We start from the raw sequence: 17,485 nt of genomic DNA on the forward strand, positions 1-17,485 counted from the left end.
CTCTCTCTCTCTCTCTCTCTCTCTCTCTCTCTCTCTCTCTCTCTCTCTCTCTCTCTCTCTCTCTCTCTCTCTCTCTCTCTCTCTCTCTCTCTCTCTCTCTCTTGACGAGCCGGTTGAAGTTAGTAACGTTATTGTAACGATGCGTGATTAGGAAAAATTGTTACTTCATACCTACGGCACTGTCGGTAATTTAGTAAACCACAAAAAACAACACAGATTCATATTTTGCAAAGACAGCTTGTTGAAAATTATTCTAAAATTGAACAATTAATGAAGTTTTCGCTGATGTTCCGTGAAAGTAACGTTACCAACTTCAGCTTCGTCTCTTTTGCCCTTTCTTTGATTCGACGGAAACGAGGTACACCCTGTAGAATATAATATATTGCTCTGTAAGATTTTGTTTCGTTATACTGCATATAATATCGTAATATAATGTAATATTGTTGTAAGAAAAAATATACGTGAAAAACGAAAGTTTTGTCTTTTAAATATATCATACATAGTTACATCGCCTGTCTAACGGCGTAAGGCGGTACCAACCAAAAATGTGAGTTTAGTAGCAAAATGACGTGTCACTTTTTTTTTTCACCATTAGCTCGGAAAATGTTCAAAACGTATAATTCAATTGAAATCAAACGCTTGAAAAAATAAAGGCAAAAGGTCATATGTTAGGCAGATGCAACCTTTTTCCATTAATAAGTATGCATTAATAAAAGATCAAAACAGAAACTCGTAACCGCCATGTCTTATTTTTGCAAATGCTCTGAAAGCCAATCAAGACGCGTGGATAAATGGAAATCTGTAAAAATTCAGAAGTCTTGGAATAAAATGCTCGAAGATAAAGACAGAAGATTGTAACTGCAATTTTTTTTTCAATATGCAAACGCTTTAAAGCCTACTAGAATGCACAAAAAATTGAAACAAACAAAGTTATAGAATGAGGATGTCGATTTTCTGAACGTTGATTATCCAAATCGTCAATTTGCTCTTTTGCTATTTTGCTCTTAATTAAACCGATATTCAATTTCAACGTTTCCGACCATACTTTTATGTTTCAAGCTTAGATACACAATAAAAAGAAAGAAAAAAAAAAAAAAAAAAAAAAAACAACAACATACGCCCTTTTGCTTTTTTCAACAGCAAAGAGCCACAAAACGGTGCTTCCGACCTCATGCCATTAGACACGCGACGTATATCGGGCATAATGTATAGAAATATGGTATATACGGCCTGTGCGTGCCCGTGCGTGTGTATGTAACATGTATATGTATATAGTTTCATAATCTCGAGAAGTAATTTAGAGTGAAGAAACGCTATTGCAACCGCATGCCGCGTCTTTTCTTTCATTAAACATACCATGCTGCTTGTATACCTTAAATGCAGGTGCTTATGGGCATGTAATACTGTAATTAACCGCCGATCGTGCGACGGTAGCCCATGTACGTCACGACAAATTCGTCTAACGACGCGTTATAGGCATACAGATATATCTATATAAATGTATATAGGTATGTATATGTAATAGACATAACCCGTGTTACAGGCGTGGCCAGTCGAGAATATTCCAAGTGTTGTAGTCTGATTGTCAGATGAGATGGTTAATATCTAATAATATATATATTAGAGTGGCTCACCAAAACAAGTGTTTTTATTTCAGTGCCGATGATGTAAAAAAAAAAATCCCTTAAAAATTTTTTCTCGATCGGATAAGATTTAATATATTATAGATAAAATATTGTCGCCTACAAAAATGGTCTCTTGATATTTTTCATTTTCTTCTATATTTTCACGCGAAATAGACGGGGAGTTGAGGTGAGCATTTTTTTTACGTGTTATGTCAATGTAAAAACGAAAACTCGAAAGGGGAACCTATAAATCTTATCCGATCGAGATCAAATTTTCAGGGGATTTTTTTTTTCATCGTGAACAACAGTTTTACGAGGGATTCGCACTGAAAAAAAAAATATGTACACATATATATAGATATTTATGTGTATACTACAATATTGCTGCTGACGTATAATGCAATGGGGAACTACCGTGATAACGATCTACTACGGTGACTATCTTATAAACACCACGCGTGGGTTATACGAGCTGTTACGTGTGAGTTGATGCGACGTAGTATATGAAAAAGATCAGAATATCTCGAAAACTCGTCTAGCAGCATCCCGAATGAGATAACTATACGTATGTATAATATACTTGCGATTAATTTCCGCCACAGAGCAGCCATTGACGTATGTATCGAAATTATACGGCTAGGTACAATTATATCATCCTTAAACATCTGCGAATGCCTGAGTGCCTGTCGACTCACGTTAATGATAACGGCGCCGGTATTTCCTCATACGGTATACATGCTTAATTAACGCGCTTACGGACCTGTAAGTTTCACCACTATATCACGTTCACTGAACTGACAAAATATCAATAACAACAACAACAACAACAACAACAACAATAACAACAATCGTTTCTATGATAACGTAACAGCGACACGCTCTGTTTGCGTATTTCACCTAAACACGCTAGATTTTTATCTCTGTGTATTTACATAGGTATATTATACATATACATTTAGGGAATGCCTTACTTCATTTCGACGTTGTCGTATGTATCTCCAGATATCGAAGTTCAGGTATCTGAAGCGCGAAAAAAGCGCAACAGCCCTATCCTATACGCAATTCTTAACAAAAACACTCCAAGACGTTTTCGTTCGAGGCAGAAATAAAGAAATGGCATGAATTCTACGGGTTTACCTTTGGGATTTTCTAGAATCCATTCGTCCCATTTCTTTGTTTCTGCGTCAAATGGAAATGTGTTAATATTGTTTTTTTTTTACCGACGACTGACGACGTCAGTTCCTCCGTGTCCCTTCTCCCCTAGAATTCGTCATGACACCGAGTCGTCCTTCTCACTTTTCAATTCATCACGGTCTTCCTCTTTGCCGCCACCTTCTCCAGCAACAGGTCGCCAACGCATCTTGGCTCTTGATTATTCCGATTTTCATTTAACTACACTTGAATAAAATGGTCCCTAACTGACTTGACACGCCTTGCTTCAGAGGCTGGTTTCACCCCCTTAAAGAGCTTAATGGCAGATACTAAAAAAATACGTGTCGCTTAGTTTTCAGTCTACTATAACATATTACAAAAGAAGTCGAATCGGGGAGATCTACCTAGGATACCTTCCTTGTGAGAATCCCCACCTACATACAATACGTCAACGTCGAAATCGACCAGGACACTCCTTAATTAACCATCTCCTGTGGTACGCGGTTAAAGTTAGTAAAGTTATCGCAACGAAACATTGGGGAAACCATGACTATTTTCTTATATTTACAACGACTTTCGGGATTTGAGCCTATATATTTGTTATTTCGTTACGGCTTACTGTCAGCTAGTGCAATAATCACGATAATCTTCTTATACCCGTCTGTGCGGGACTTGACCCCCGGCTTGTCGAGTCAGAATTTAACTTTGGGTAGAACGTAGAAGCTAGACAAGGACTGTAATTGTGGAAAGCCGTGACCCAATGTATTACACGTACAAGTGCATACATGGATATAACCTACCTGTGTACACTTTCTCGCTACGTACGGTGGGAATCTCGTCGAACAAGCTACCAGGTATATGATATGCATAACCTTCGGTCGAACATGTTCACGGTGAGCTGTTTTAGGAACGTTAGGGTAAACCCTGAACTCCGCAGTCGAATGTATCGCGTATTTATACGTACCGCACGTTGTGTAATATATTGAAAATTTTCTCAAATATTTTTCACGTTTCTTTCAAGTACATTATTCGTCGTCCAACGGGCGTGAAAATATACCTACATAATGTAAAGATATGATATGTTGAGATGAAATTTTTCCGCCAAATGGTCGATGCCCTCTCGTTGATTAATGATACCTGTATATGTGTATTATACGTGATATTTTTTTAAGGTTGCCGCCGAGTGGGCGAAGGTCTGCCGTTCACTAAACTATGAAATACATTTTTACCGATTATTTCTCTTCTTTTGTAACCAGATACATACCTATAAGCTTTATTCAAGGTAGAAATTGTGCCTCTTCTCATTCGTCATTGATTTTCATGTCACAATTAACGTTACTAACCCCGGAGATTTGAAGTTTCATTATCAATTAATTACTATACATCACCGCTGCGAGTTTCGGATAATCAGGATTGCATACCATGTACGTGGTATCAAGGCTTTGCAAAGTGATCCGTTTCACTCGCACATTGGCCTGCCTACATCACTTCCGTTTATCTGACCGACGTTGTTGACTTTTTGAAGGATTGGACTTTGATTGGAACCTTGAGGGGCGCGTTGCTTGAGAGGCCTGACTAGACGTTTATATATGCATATATTATTTTTTACATCAATGATACTCTCTTCTAATCGACTGCAAGGGAGCAACGTACGGATAAACCGATCATCAAGGAGGTTCGGTGTCGTTTTCTCGGCCTTAAAACTGCTCGCTTTTGTCATTGGGTTGAGGATAGCGTGACAGTAGTCACGTTGGCGAAAAATTATACGGAAGAATGAAGAATAAAATTGTTTTCTACTGACTACATGAATTTCATTGATCACAGGAATATCGAGGAAAAGCATGTTATTGTACCTATAATATAATAGCCAATGAAATAGGAGTGAATAAAAATTCACATTAAAATCATGTCGTTATATTTTTATAGATAAATATACAGCCAAGGTTGGGTGAACTACGATGTTGAACTGTTTTTCGTACACGATTTCTCACGTATTTTCTTCATTTATACAAACATATAACTATGTATACGTATGCGGCAATTAGTGTCCCAATTAGTTTCCGAGTAGAGGCTTCGAATATCGATATCCAGATACGACGCGCGACGCGCAATCAATTGTAAGGGTGCAGGTTGGAATCGAAAGTTTAACGATTCGTTAAACCAGGTATTATCAAAGAAGATAATATCTCATTTCAGTTTTCAGAAAGAAGTAACATATTAATTGGTTATTTATCCTCGTTCGAAGCGTCGTTATGGCTGACGATTAGTTAGGAAGTTAGGGTTTAATTACTTTTGATAAGTCAAATGTCGAGTTTTTGTTTATATTCATTTCAAACGTTTGTTCACACGCAAGTAAAGCTGATGATTATATGATTGAATTTTACTGCAAGTGAAACTTTTTATTTTCATTACTATTAATTGTCTTTTTTATACCTCTTTTTTCAGGATCTGCAAGTGCTTCCTGGTTTCCTTATTTTATTTTATTTTTTTTTATTCATTCTTCATTCAGAACGTTCTTTGGAATCGTTTTTACATACTCTGAATTTGACAAGAAATTTATAACGAGACATGCTACTACCAAATGCAATAAATTTTCGAACTATATGTATAATTTCAGTATGCATGTAAATTATATGTCTGTCCATCGATTCAAAACGCAGAGTATTTTTGTAGTCATGTATGTCACGTAGCGCATAAAATCACGAGGTTGAAGTTAGTAACATCACCATAACGATGCGTGTTCATTAAAAATAGTCATTCCGCACCTTTAGAATCGCGTAAATTTAGTAAAGCATAATAAAGGAAACATACTGATACTCCGACAAGCGATCTTTCCGAAAGTTATTCTAAAGTTGCCCAATAACGAATATTTCCCCAATACTTCCTTACGTTAACGTAACTAATTTCGACCTCTGATAAGATCTTACTAGGGTTGACGCTTGTGCTTTAAATTCATTGATATTGCCCGTAATGGTAATGTCTATTCAGCGTCTTCGCATCTGTATTCACGCCTCTTTTATTCGTGTCATCAATCTACCGTGTTTTCTTTGTACGTATTCGTGTATTTACGCAGCAGCAATCGGGTTTGATAAAGCGAAACAAGCTGGAAAGGTGTTTCCCGACAAAAGGTATTAATTTATTTTTTTTTTTTGTAGTCCCAACTGATTCGTAACCTTTTCTAATTAATTATTCATCGTTACTCGGTGGTACAACAGCTGCCACCCGTTGTATCTATGCCCGTATATAGGAATAAAAATGAATGGCTTTCTTCGTGGCCGACCTCAAAAACACGAAGAGTTAATCTTCGGGTGACTGACGTGCAAACTCTGATTATCACCATTGCATCACTTTAATGATATATCCACGAGTGGGAAATGATAATGTAGTCGAGGAACCGCAGAGTTACAAGCCATCGATATACGTATTAGGAATTCCGACATTTGAATCCGGCAGTTTTCGATTGAAAATTTGTTTTTCTTGTGTAAGCCATAACTTCTTTACGTGGAAAAATTTACCGTCATATTCTTATAGAGTCCGGTATTCCAAACAGTTACCTCGTGCGTAACGCAGGTGGATGAAAAGAGTTTAGCTATTCCCACATTTTGTTTTCGTTGAAAAAAAGAATACCTGCACGGTTTAGGTAAATATATTTATTATTGTCATAACATACGTAATATTATTGCAAATACGATACACTAAATCATTATACATGAACTCCTGCTAATATTATACAGCGAAACTTGTCGAACAACTCTAATATATCATTTAATAATCAAGTAGCAAAATAACGATTGATATAAAATCCACTGTCGGACGAATAAACGAATTTAATGATTATGCAGTTTAATAAATTAGCATGTTCGTCATAGGCCCGAATTAGTTATACAGATATGACAAAAATACTTTGAAATAATCGTAATCGCAAGGAGAACCCACTAATCGGTAAAGTAGATCAATACTTAATCATTCACAATATTTACAACGAATCAGTTCCTTGACCCTTGGAAGAAACAACATTGTTCCGATGGTTACTGTGTACATTTTTATTTTTGTTATTACCTATGTAACCAGTACAATATAGACATTCTGAGGCAAACTATTATTACTGAGATGCAGCCATGTTGCTCATATTCATCGATTGCGGTAATTGCCTTATTTTTTTACAACCAATAGCTTTAGCAACTCTGTTTACCGTATCCTCGGAATATCGTGAACCTTTTAAGCTAGTCACGACGCTGGCGTCTTCGCGAAAATTCGCTACCTTCAAGCTAGTCGGTAGGCTCATCTTAATCTCTTCGACGATACCATTCTCAATGTCCAATGTCAATGTCAGCTCGTGCACCTCTCCGTGTATCGTTGACAGCTCCAGTTGTTGGGTTACGCTGAATTTCGGTGTCTTTCCGAAAGTCCATTCCCACGAAGCAAATTCGTCGCGTAGCATTGTTATACCTGAAAGGGAGATAAATTTTGCCCGTCTATATTATTTTCATAAGATCAAGATTAAGGGATTGCCGTGATTTTTCGTCCAAGACGAATACATACTTATAGAGCGTCAGGTGGCGATATCTGTCATTTATTAACAATAAGATTTCACAAGATAAAGTAGAATTTTGGTAATAGGCAATTCAGTGTCTCTCTTGTTATGTGCTGTGATATATTTAACTTGTCTTTATTTGAGAAACAACCGGCAACTCTATCTTTCAATTTTCTGTTATTGCCTACTTTAGACTACATTGGTTGGCTCGCAATACCCAAGGAATTATTGTTATATAAAGTTGAAACGAATTTGTTGGCCCAGCAGCATTAATGTATGAGGAGCTTGATACTCTAAAGATCCGTTTGCCTGCCAGTTTCATTCGTGATAAGGAAAACTTGAGATTCCGTTGTACCTGGAAACCAATCCTCAGTGGGATTGATCATCTGAAACCCTTTTTGTTGCTGTACCAGATCTTGGCCCCCATCCTCTAAGGTCACTGCTCGCGTTCTGAGATATTCCCAGCCTATAGCGCTGAGTAAGTTATCTGGATGAATGTGCATGTTGATGTCGGTTAAATTCTTCACAAAAGAACGGACAGACTCTGTCGCGTTTGTTGTTATTCCTTTCTGCAACCAAGTAATAAACGATATAAAAGATTGTTACAAAGTAAATTATAGTAACAGGCAAATATCTGTAATGGAATTTGGAATTTCACTCAGGACATAAAGCATGAGAATCATAAAAATGAGCAATAAACGCGACCAAGATTTCTAACTAGTCGAAGAACATTTCTTTATTGTAGGACAATTTAGGTAAGATCTCGCCAACGCAATAACAATCATTCCAAATCTTCCACATTCCCGCATCAACGAACACCTTGAATTTGTAACATCAGCTTTTCACCGAGAATATGGAAATGTAACAATTTGTTAGCAAAGGCTCAACAACATTAGCACTTGGAAGGCATTGAAATTTATAAAGCAGAACTACAACTGTGTTTACTTAAGTAGAGACAAAACAGTGTAAAGATAACATATGCGTACGTGATAAATTGTAATCGCAGCACACTTTTTTCCACTTTTATTTCATTTTCTGACCAAAAGTTTCACCACGGTCTAGACACAGGATCATGTTGTTTATTCAACGGTCTTTGCAAGTTCAGAGATAACCATCTAACAGCTGTTCGTAGGTCTAATTATTCTTTCGTGTATTATGTAAGACTTGACTAATTTTAAGAGCAGAGTTGCGTACATACATAGCAAGAATTATTACAAAGTATCATTATACATAATGTACCAACTACAAGTTGACCTTTTACGTGAAACGACTGTTGATTTTACACTTGGAGTCAGAAAATATTTTTAAAATATGCCTGTGAAGGCAATTCAACCTTGTATATAAATAGAGTACGAGTTTTCTCGACCAATTTTAACACTAAAAAAGATGAAGTTAATATTGAGAAATTGATCAATCACAATACCCCTGAAGGAATAGATTCACATTCAACGACACCCAGATCAAGTAAATCAAATTTTCTTTAAACATCTAGAAATTTTACTCGAAAGATATAACAAATCGTGATTAGATCAGCTTGAACGGTGTAGCAGATATTTTCGTGACGAAGTGAAACGTGAGGCGCTCGGTTTTGAATCCATTCAGTTTTATTTCGGTTGTTTCTAGAATTCTATGAGCACAAATAGCTTTGGCCTGCATATCTACTATGAAATAGTTGCGGGATTCTAAACCTGCTCTGCGTCGTTACGATATAACACAATAATCAGTGGGTCAGAGTTTATTGATAATGTATGTCATGTTATGAAGAATATGTTCTTTGCTGAAAGTCAATAAGAAGCTGCGAGTAGTAGGATTTCTGAAAAACTGTCGACTGCAAATATCAATATAAATTATTGCAACTGGTATTTGTCCTCAACAATTTGCACATATTTGTTATAAATTAAATATTTTAATATTAATTTTACCTCTTTTTTCTCAAGGGCCAAACTCAAGTTGGGCTTGTTCACGTTCACCAGCAATGTACAATGGTGATAAGCATTAGGCCTTCCCAGTTTGGCAGCGGAGCCAGAAACCTGCTAAAATAATTTTGGGAATGAAACAGGGAAACATAAATAATTGGAAAAAACATAGCTATAGCTGTTTATAGTTTCGAAATGGAAAAGAAATGAGTACAAATCGAGGGTCAGAATTAGCTGCTGAAAAAATCTTCCATATAAGAACTTCCAATTATATACAAAGATGTAGCGAATGATATATGTTTTTCATTTGTTTAGGCTTTTTTGTTTCCAGCCAGAAGTATCGTACCTTGAATTCACCGTCAACGACGACATCCTCGCGCTTGTTAACGTTAGCCTTGATGCCCCACTGTCTGTACAATGCTCTGCAAATGACATCCAGGTTGTAACGACGATTGTACCGTTGACGCGGGGTGAAAAAGGACAAATTAAGATTGCCCATATCGTGGTAAACCGTGCCACCTCCGCTGTTGCGTCTTGCCAAAGATATTCCATTTTCGTCTATCGCTGCCATGTTGGACTCCAGCCAAGGATTTTGATGTCTCCCTACGACTACACACGGCTCGTTTCTCCATAAAAGTAGTATGTGATTATCGGCGAAGTCATAGTTGCGATAGAACCAATCCTCCAGGGCTAGATTTGTGAATATATCGGTGGACTGCGAAATGTATACAGATTTTCGTATCGCATCTTCGGAAATGTCATTCCCAGATTGAGTAGAAGCGCAACGAACCGACGAGCCGCAAACGTTGATCAAGTTACCGACCAGCCTCACAGATCTTGCAGCGGCTGCTCCGTTTTTTATGACGAAGCTCATGTTTGTTTCTTTGTCCGAATTTCTCTTACACCAATACTCTTTATTATTATTTACTTAGACTTGATCACGTGTCAGGTTGTACTTATAAACATCTTCTTTATGTTGTATTAATTATTGACTTGTTTATTTGTTTGTTTATTTATTTATTTATTTATTTGTTTATTTATTTATATATTTTCAGTCTTTTTGGGCTTTAGATCAGCTTAGTCTTTGAGGGGTTGTACGAGTACAGTGTATTTATATGATTTGCTGGCGTTCACAGCGATGAATCCAAGGTCCGCGCAGAGATGTAGGATGGATGATTGGGGCAGTGATGATGGATTTGCGCAGACCTAGCAGCCGCAGGGCGCAGGTGATACGTCCGACTGGGTGGCCGTTATTGCGATCAGGTAATCATGCAGGGCTATGGTTTGGTGCAGCCACTTCCAGGTTTGGTCCAACGTATTGATACGGTACCTGATACCCAGACAGTCTCGGCAATCCTTTTGCATTCCTCCGTGTGCTGACAGATTGAAGGTAGGAAGCAACGAAGCGTCGGTAGGAACTCCTTAATTCGATAGATCGATCCGCGATCTGTGACGAGCGCCGGCGTCAATGTCCCAGGAATCCCAGAATAACGCTCCTCGGGCTTTGCGCGAAGAACCAAGTTCCTCTTTGTCGTTTAGAACGTGGATTTTCTGCCGTCGGCAGATTCGCTCCTTGCTTTTCGAACTCTCACATGTATAATGTATTCTCAGCTCCTTTCGATCTCCGTTATATTAACCTGCCCTGTGGGCGGAGCCGTTTAAAGAGGTTATCTAGGTTCGCTCGTGGAGCACGAACACAGGGCGCAAAGTGCAGCTGATTTGCGCGTGGCCGCTGCGCAACCGCAATGGGAATCTGCGTTCGACTCTGCTTCATTTTTTGTGCCATTCGACACAACGCGGCGCGTTCGAACACCCCGCGGATGATTACCAGTGTTGCCAGATTGCTGTCGCACTAATCTCCCAGGATAACTTTAAAATCCTCCGAGATTCTCCTACATCTTGCTTTAGTTTTTAACCGACAAAACGACCTTAAACGATGTTCGCACAATACGACGTGTATAATTGGTACGTAAAAATAAAATCCACTTTTCGGTATAAGCTGCCCGCTCTATCTGAAATGCTCAACCCTACCAGCAATTCTGGCATTTGCTATACCGACAGAACTTGTCTTTCGCACACCGTACTTGTCGCACAGAATAATAACAAACAAAGGCAGTAAAAACTGCAAAGTTGACGAGCGAATCCTCGATATTTTTTCTTCATGTTTTTTTCTCCGGAAGCTTTCAATCCTCCAAAATTTAGGAGGAGTTCTCCTAATCTGGCAACACTGCGCGGAACTTTCGCGGGGGGCTCAACTCCGAGGTGCGGGAACCAAATGCGTGCCAAAGGCCACAGAGACGAGCGCATGCAAAGCGATAAAATGAGACAGCTACACGTCCGTCTATGTAAATTGCGATACTGTCTACCCCAGTAATCTCTCGCAATTTACCACACGTACAAATGTTTACATGCCAACGAGATTCTTCGGTGTACATATACGCGTATATTTTCATCTTCTTCGTTTCTACATCTCTTATCTACATATAATATGTATACAATAAAAATGTCTATCTGTCCGTATGTTCGCTTATAACTCCAAAAGTTAGTGAACCAGTTTTGATTCTTTTTTTTCTGTAGATAGGTGCAACGTTTGGGTAGGTTTTAGGCTGTATGTCGTTACAACGAGATCAATACTTTTGACGATATAACGATGTTTGCAAGCCAAGTCGGAAGAGGATCACACACTTGTGCGAACGCCGAATGAACTCTGACAGACAGAAGAAATTCATGATCAAGAGTTTCCAACGTCTCGGCTCAAAAAGTCTAATAATTTTGTCACGATAAGCATTTGAAAATATTAGCGAACGGAGCCGCGCGCGACGGGCTGCTAGTATTAAACATGTATTAAACATGCATACGTACTACCTTTAAAGAAAGATTTACCTATTCTGCAGCTGATTTTTATAATAATTATACATCATTTTCACGTATAGGAGTATAATTTTATCCCTTCCACTAGCCTGATTTTATCTAAAATTTGCGTACAGTATAAGTACAATCAAAATGTAACAGATTGTAATTTAATGGAGGGATACCATAATCGCGGGGCGTTACGCAATATCATCGGGTACCCGACTGCTAGTGCGTTATCAGCGCTAGCCTTTTCTTCCGTATCGTTTCGCCCCATCCTCATTCGGAATTACTTTTTTTTTTTTTTTGCCATGTTTTGTTTTATTACTGATGTTTTCGCCTCGATGTGATGAGGAAGCGTTGATTCAGATCATGCTCAAAATTCGTGTTGATTGGTGTTGTCTGAGGTGAGTTTCATAGCCGTTATCCTGTAGGTGAAGAAACTATACGAATTACGTTTCTCGCTGCGCTATGAGTCGTATGCATTTGCAACGATTTTCTACGTGTTTTTAGGGAAATCGGGACATTTAGCGTCAAAAAATTGTTTTCATAAAAAATAATAAATATGCATATTTTGTCATAAAAATTTGTAGATTTTCAAGAAAATTTCTACCTTTTCAGTAAAAATTCTACAAGCTGGTAGAATTTTTAACGAAAGTTAACAATTCCTTACGAAAAACTACGCATATTTACAATTTTGTAAAAAATAATATATGTTCCAATTTCTGTAAAAATTCGTAGTAGTTGAAATTTTCACCAGGGTACCACGTACTGTAGAACAAGGGCAATACGCTTCAATTAACGAAGATAGGATCCTCATTGCTGATTGCAGAGATTTTACTCCGTGCTCGGTTCATCTGATATCCTACACACAAGTATGTGCGCATCGATGTACGCGAAAAGTGATTAATTCCCGTTCGCGATGGTCGCCCCGCTCCAGCTGCCGGCCGCCGATGGGATTAAGTGTTTATTGTCGCGTACACGAGTCTTTATAAAAAGTAGTATCGGTACAGCTATAAATAGAAGAGCAGAGGCCGCCCTAGTTAGCTGGAATCACTTACGATCCCTGCATATCGCGAAAGCAGATAGGCTCTATTCGCCGGTACATAAGTACCATTTTTACTATTGTCAGATGTAACTTGTTAGATATACCTAACCTTATTTTCAGCAGTTTCGAACATCGAAAACTGCTGCTCCACTGTTGCGTGGTAACGGTACTCACTTTCTTATTAAAGGGGAACGCAGAAATTTATGAAATTTTTATACCGGCAGGTGAAACCTGACTTTACATCGTACACTGAACGACGTGATTGTAAAATCATGACAAAGTTTTCATATCCCGAAGCTCGTCGTGACGAAAGTATCGTCGACGATTATCACGGAACTAAGGTTAGGTTCTTCAATACCCTACACTTTTCTTGTGCAATAGTAGTTATTTGATCCATCATGCGTATGATTCTTCCTCTTTTCACGACTAGTATTCAACGTCCGTTATCCTTACCTTCTTCCAGACTGAAAACATTTTTTTTTACAGATTGTAGATCCGTACAGATGGCTGGAAGATCCAGACTCGGAGGAGACTAAAGCCTTCGTAGAAGCTCAAAATGCTATAACAAGGCCATATTTAGACGCTTGTCCAGTACGTGAAAATATACATGATCGTTTGAAACAGCTTTGGGATTTTCCAAAGTATTCCTGCCCTGCTAAGCACGGAGAAAAATATTACTTCTACAAAAATACCGGATTACAAAATCAGAGGTTTGCCTTAGTTTGCGTATGCTTATTGTAAACTATAGTATCAAATACTCGTGATGTGTAAAAATTCTCAGTTATATGTACTATACATGCAACATCTTATCTAAGTTGACTTAGCTTTGGTTAATGTCATTTTTTGTATTGTTGTTTTCTCTTGTGTGAAAAAAATCATTGTTCGCCGATGAAATATTGTTTTATATTCAAACTATGCTCAATCGTTGCCACTTGTATACTTTGTCGTTACAAAATGTAATTTTTTAACACTTGATCTTGAATATTAGATCTCAGTTTATCAGAATATGAATCTCGCAAGGTCACATTGTTATAGTTGTTGCCTGACCGATCATGTTATAAGTAAGACAATAAAATTGTCCATTTACAGCGTCCTATACGTGCAAAGCTCAATAGACGCAGAGCCAAGCGTATTTCTAGATCCTAATACTCTGTCCCAAGATGGAACTGTTGCTATAAGTAGTAGTAAATTTAGCGAAGATGGTGGTATCTTTGCTTACGGGCTTTCAAGCAGTGGCTCGGATTGGAAAACGATCCATTTCATTAACACAGTCACGGGTACAGTACACAAGCTCATCGATTCTTAAAAGAAATACTATTATTTTGCTGTAGCAGCAGGTTGAGTAGCTGTTGTAACAGATTTTACGCCTTTTGGTTTTCACATGGGTCTTCAGACTTTTGCATATACTTATTATCAGGTTGTCTTTCACTGCTCAACAGTTTACGCTGGTTTTATTTCCTCTATTTTGATCTTCGCACCTCCTTATTACATCTGATTAATAGAAGTTTGAAAGTTTTAACAATAGCATAGAGTAATGTGCATCAAGTGCAATTTAATTTTGACCGATATTATCTTCAGGCGAAAAATACCCGGAAGTTTTAGAAAAGGTCAAGTTTTCACCAATAGCTTGGACCCACGATAACAAGGGTATTTTCTACTGCCGATATCCTGAACAGAAAGGAAAAACTGATGGATCAGAAATTCAAGGCATTGAGCATCAAAAGCTCTATTACCACTCCGTTGGCACTCCACAGTCCGAGGATATTTTGGTTATTGAATTTCCAGATCAGCCCTTGTGGAGAATGTGAGGGGAATTTTGTAGATCAATAATTTTAATGTAACTAGCAAACAAGCCTAAATTTTTAACGCACATGCTTCATTGGTACAGTGTGGCTCTTAGTATTTATTTCGTACACCGTAAAGAAAGTCTAAGTGGGTTCACTGATCATTGGTATTATTTATCGACGAATAATTAACAGATATTCCTTCCTTTCTTAGTGGCGCAGAAGTAAGTGATTGTGGAAATTGGTTGATTGTTATGCCCCTGAAGGATTGTAAAGACAATTTAGTGTATTTCGCAGAACTGAAGCCGGGAACTAAAATCAGTGGAAAACTACCGCTCACTAAAGTTGTGGATAAGCTGGATGCTGATTACGAAGTTGGTATACTGGAAATTGATCCTAATACGATTGATAGTCTTTTTCCATCTACAATACGTATTGTCAAAATTTATGTCATAGTACATCACCAATCTGGGATCCAAAGCTGTTTTTCGCACAAATAAAAATTCTCCCAATTACAAGCTGATAACAATTGATCTGCATGATTGGGAGCAGTCCAAATGGGGCGAACTATTGCCAGAAGATCCCCATAACGTTTTGGATTGGGCTAGCGCAGTGGACGGTAATAAGTTTGTCGCTTGCTATATCGAAGATGTCAAGGTAATAAATCATTGAAATTGTAAACGTGTACGTTATTGACTCGGTTTGTAAAGTTTTATCTACTTTTATTTTTCTGACCTGAACTACAACGGGCACTACATTTATTTGCAGAACGTACTTCAATTATATTCTTTGGAAACTGGACAGCTACTCCGTACTTTCCCAATTGATGTCGGAACGATAGTTGGCTTTTCTGGTGACAAAAAATATTCTGAAATATTTTATCAATTCACGAGTTTTCTCACCCCTGGTATAATATACACCATGGACCTGAAAGATGACGCTGAACCAAAGGTGAACTGTCGAGTCGTATCCTAACAGGTCTATTGCGTGTACGACAGACAAGTTATCTCACAAGTACAAATTTACTTGATATTTTCAGATACACCGTGATATTAAAGTGAAAAACTTTGATCCAGATTTATATCAGACTAAACAAGTTTTCTACACTAGCAAGGATGGAACTAAAGTGCCCATGTTCATTGTTATGCAAAAGGTAATAAAGTACCTCTTGATTCTTTATATCTGCAGTTTCCTCTTACTTTTGACGAAAATATTTATTATTTAAAAATTTTTTGGGAAACTTCTTACCATCTATTCCAGGGTGCCGTATTGGACGGCTCAATGCCTGCTCTTCTCTATGGGTACGGTGGATTTAACGTTAGCATTCAACCAACCTTCAGCGTCACCAGACTGGTATTTGTCCAGCACATGAACGGAGTGCTTGCGATTCCGAACATCAGAGGTGGCGGGTAATACAATTTGACATTTTTTTTTGTGAATAATATTGTCATTACAACAGCAACTGATATGGAGACACATGTAAGAACGGATGTAAGATTCCTGTGACAATATACATAGATGGTGTATAATTTTACAGTGAATATGGTGAAAAGTGGCATAATGGAGGTCGATTCCTAAACAAACAAAATGTGTTTGACGATTTTCAATCTGCAGCTGAGTATTTAATCAGTAATGGATACACAACATCGAAAAAACTGATTATTCAAGGTGGCAGCAATGGAGGATTATTGGTCGCAGCATGTATTAATCAGAGACCAGATCTATTTGGAGCAGCCATCGCTCAAGTCGGGTAGGAGTCAATTTGTCGTGACCAAAAATTTCATTTCGCTAGTCATCGTCTTCTTATCCCTTGTAATATTTTGCTGCTTTTCGTTGAACGAATATGTTTTTTCTTTCAGAGTGATGGATATGCTGCGCTTTCATAAGTTTACCATCGGATATGCTTGGGTGTCTGACTATGGTAGTTCAGACGAAGAGAAACACTTTTCTAATCTGTTGAAATACTCACCTCTGCACAACGTCAGTTTGAAAAATAAGGAGCAACAGTATCCAGCAACTTTGTTGCTTACAGCCGACCATGACGATAGAGTTGTACCTTTGCATAGCCTTAAACTCATCGCGACTCTTCAAAATGAGTTGGGAAAATTACCTCAACAAGAGAACCCTATTCTAGCTAGAATAGAGACCAAAGCTGGACATGGAGGTGGCAAACCAACAGCCAAGGTGGTGAGTGGACAATGCTATAATTTACGCAAATTTGTACGGAATCGATTAAAGAAACAACTCTGTCATTTTAAATAATAATAGAAAACTAGCTCAATATTTGATGCAATTATACCTCTTTTGCAGATCGAAGAAAGCACAGACATTTTATCATTCATTCTTCAGGCGCTTGGTTTGAAATTCAAAGCTTGAAACGGTGCGTAAATTATAATTGTATTGAAAGAATTAATTGACGTTAAACTTTAAACCTACACAACTGATTCTGAAGAATAACGGGTGAGGATCATGAAACAGGTCATGACGTATGTAACTCGTTAACCAAGGGAGTACTATGCTACTTTTATAAATGATGACTTGCTGTATGAAAGAATGAAATTATTATTTTCCATCAA

General features: G+C 37.9%; 2 protein-coding genes and 1 long non-coding RNA gene across 4 annotated transcripts; 1 reads left to right on the top strand and 2 right to left on the bottom strand.

Moving 5' to 3' along the window:
• Nucleotides 1–6,412: 6,412 nt before the first annotated feature.
• On the bottom strand, nt 6,413–10,427 carry LOC124177911 (lipoyltransferase 1, mitochondrial). 2 transcript variants are annotated; one of them, XM_046560862.1, is made up of 4 exons: nt 9,574–10,427; nt 9,234–9,341; nt 7,667–7,880; nt 6,413–7,226 (listed from the first exon to the last, which is right to left on the bottom strand). In XM_046560862.1, exons 1-4 carry the CDS (start codon nt 10,099–10,101, stop codon nt 6,880–6,882), a joined length of 1,197 nt encoding a protein of 398 aa, XP_046416818.1. In that variant the 5' UTR covers nt 10,102–10,427; the 3' UTR covers nt 6,413–6,879. The 2 variants fall into 2 exon arrangements, with proteins under 2 accessions (XP_046416818.1, XP_046416817.1); XM_046560861.1 differs by having other exon boundaries at nt 9,234–9,344.
• Nucleotides 10,428–11,808: 1,381 nt separating this feature from the next.
• LOC124177917 lies at nt 11,809–12,986 on the bottom strand. The gene is made up of 2 exons (XR_006869689.1): nt 12,850–12,986; nt 11,809–12,505 (listed from the first exon to the last, which is right to left on the bottom strand). It is a non-coding gene; the product is annotated as an uncharacterized LOC124177917 (long non-coding RNA).
• A 13-nt stretch (nt 12,987–12,999) lies between these two features.
• On the top strand, nt 13,000–17,485 carry LOC124177900 (prolyl endopeptidase). The gene is made up of 13 exons (XM_046560829.1): nt 13,000–13,179; nt 13,350–13,466; nt 13,612–13,835; nt 14,215–14,402; nt 14,704–14,929; nt 15,124–15,283; nt 15,366–15,566; nt 15,678–15,860; nt 15,949–16,062; nt 16,170–16,318; nt 16,447–16,659; nt 16,769–17,096; nt 17,220–17,485. Exons 1-13 carry the CDS (start codon nt 13,000–13,002, stop codon nt 17,283–17,285), a joined length of 2,349 nt encoding a protein of 782 aa, XP_046416785.1. The 3' UTR covers nt 17,286–17,485.

The sequence above is a fragment of the Neodiprion fabricii genome, chromosome 3, assembly GCF_021155785.1.
Source record: "Neodiprion fabricii isolate iyNeoFabr1 chromosome 3, iyNeoFabr1.1, whole genome shotgun sequence".
In the NCBI taxonomy this organism is placed as follows: Eukaryota; Metazoa; Arthropoda; class Insecta; order Hymenoptera; family Diprionidae; genus Neodiprion; species Neodiprion fabricii.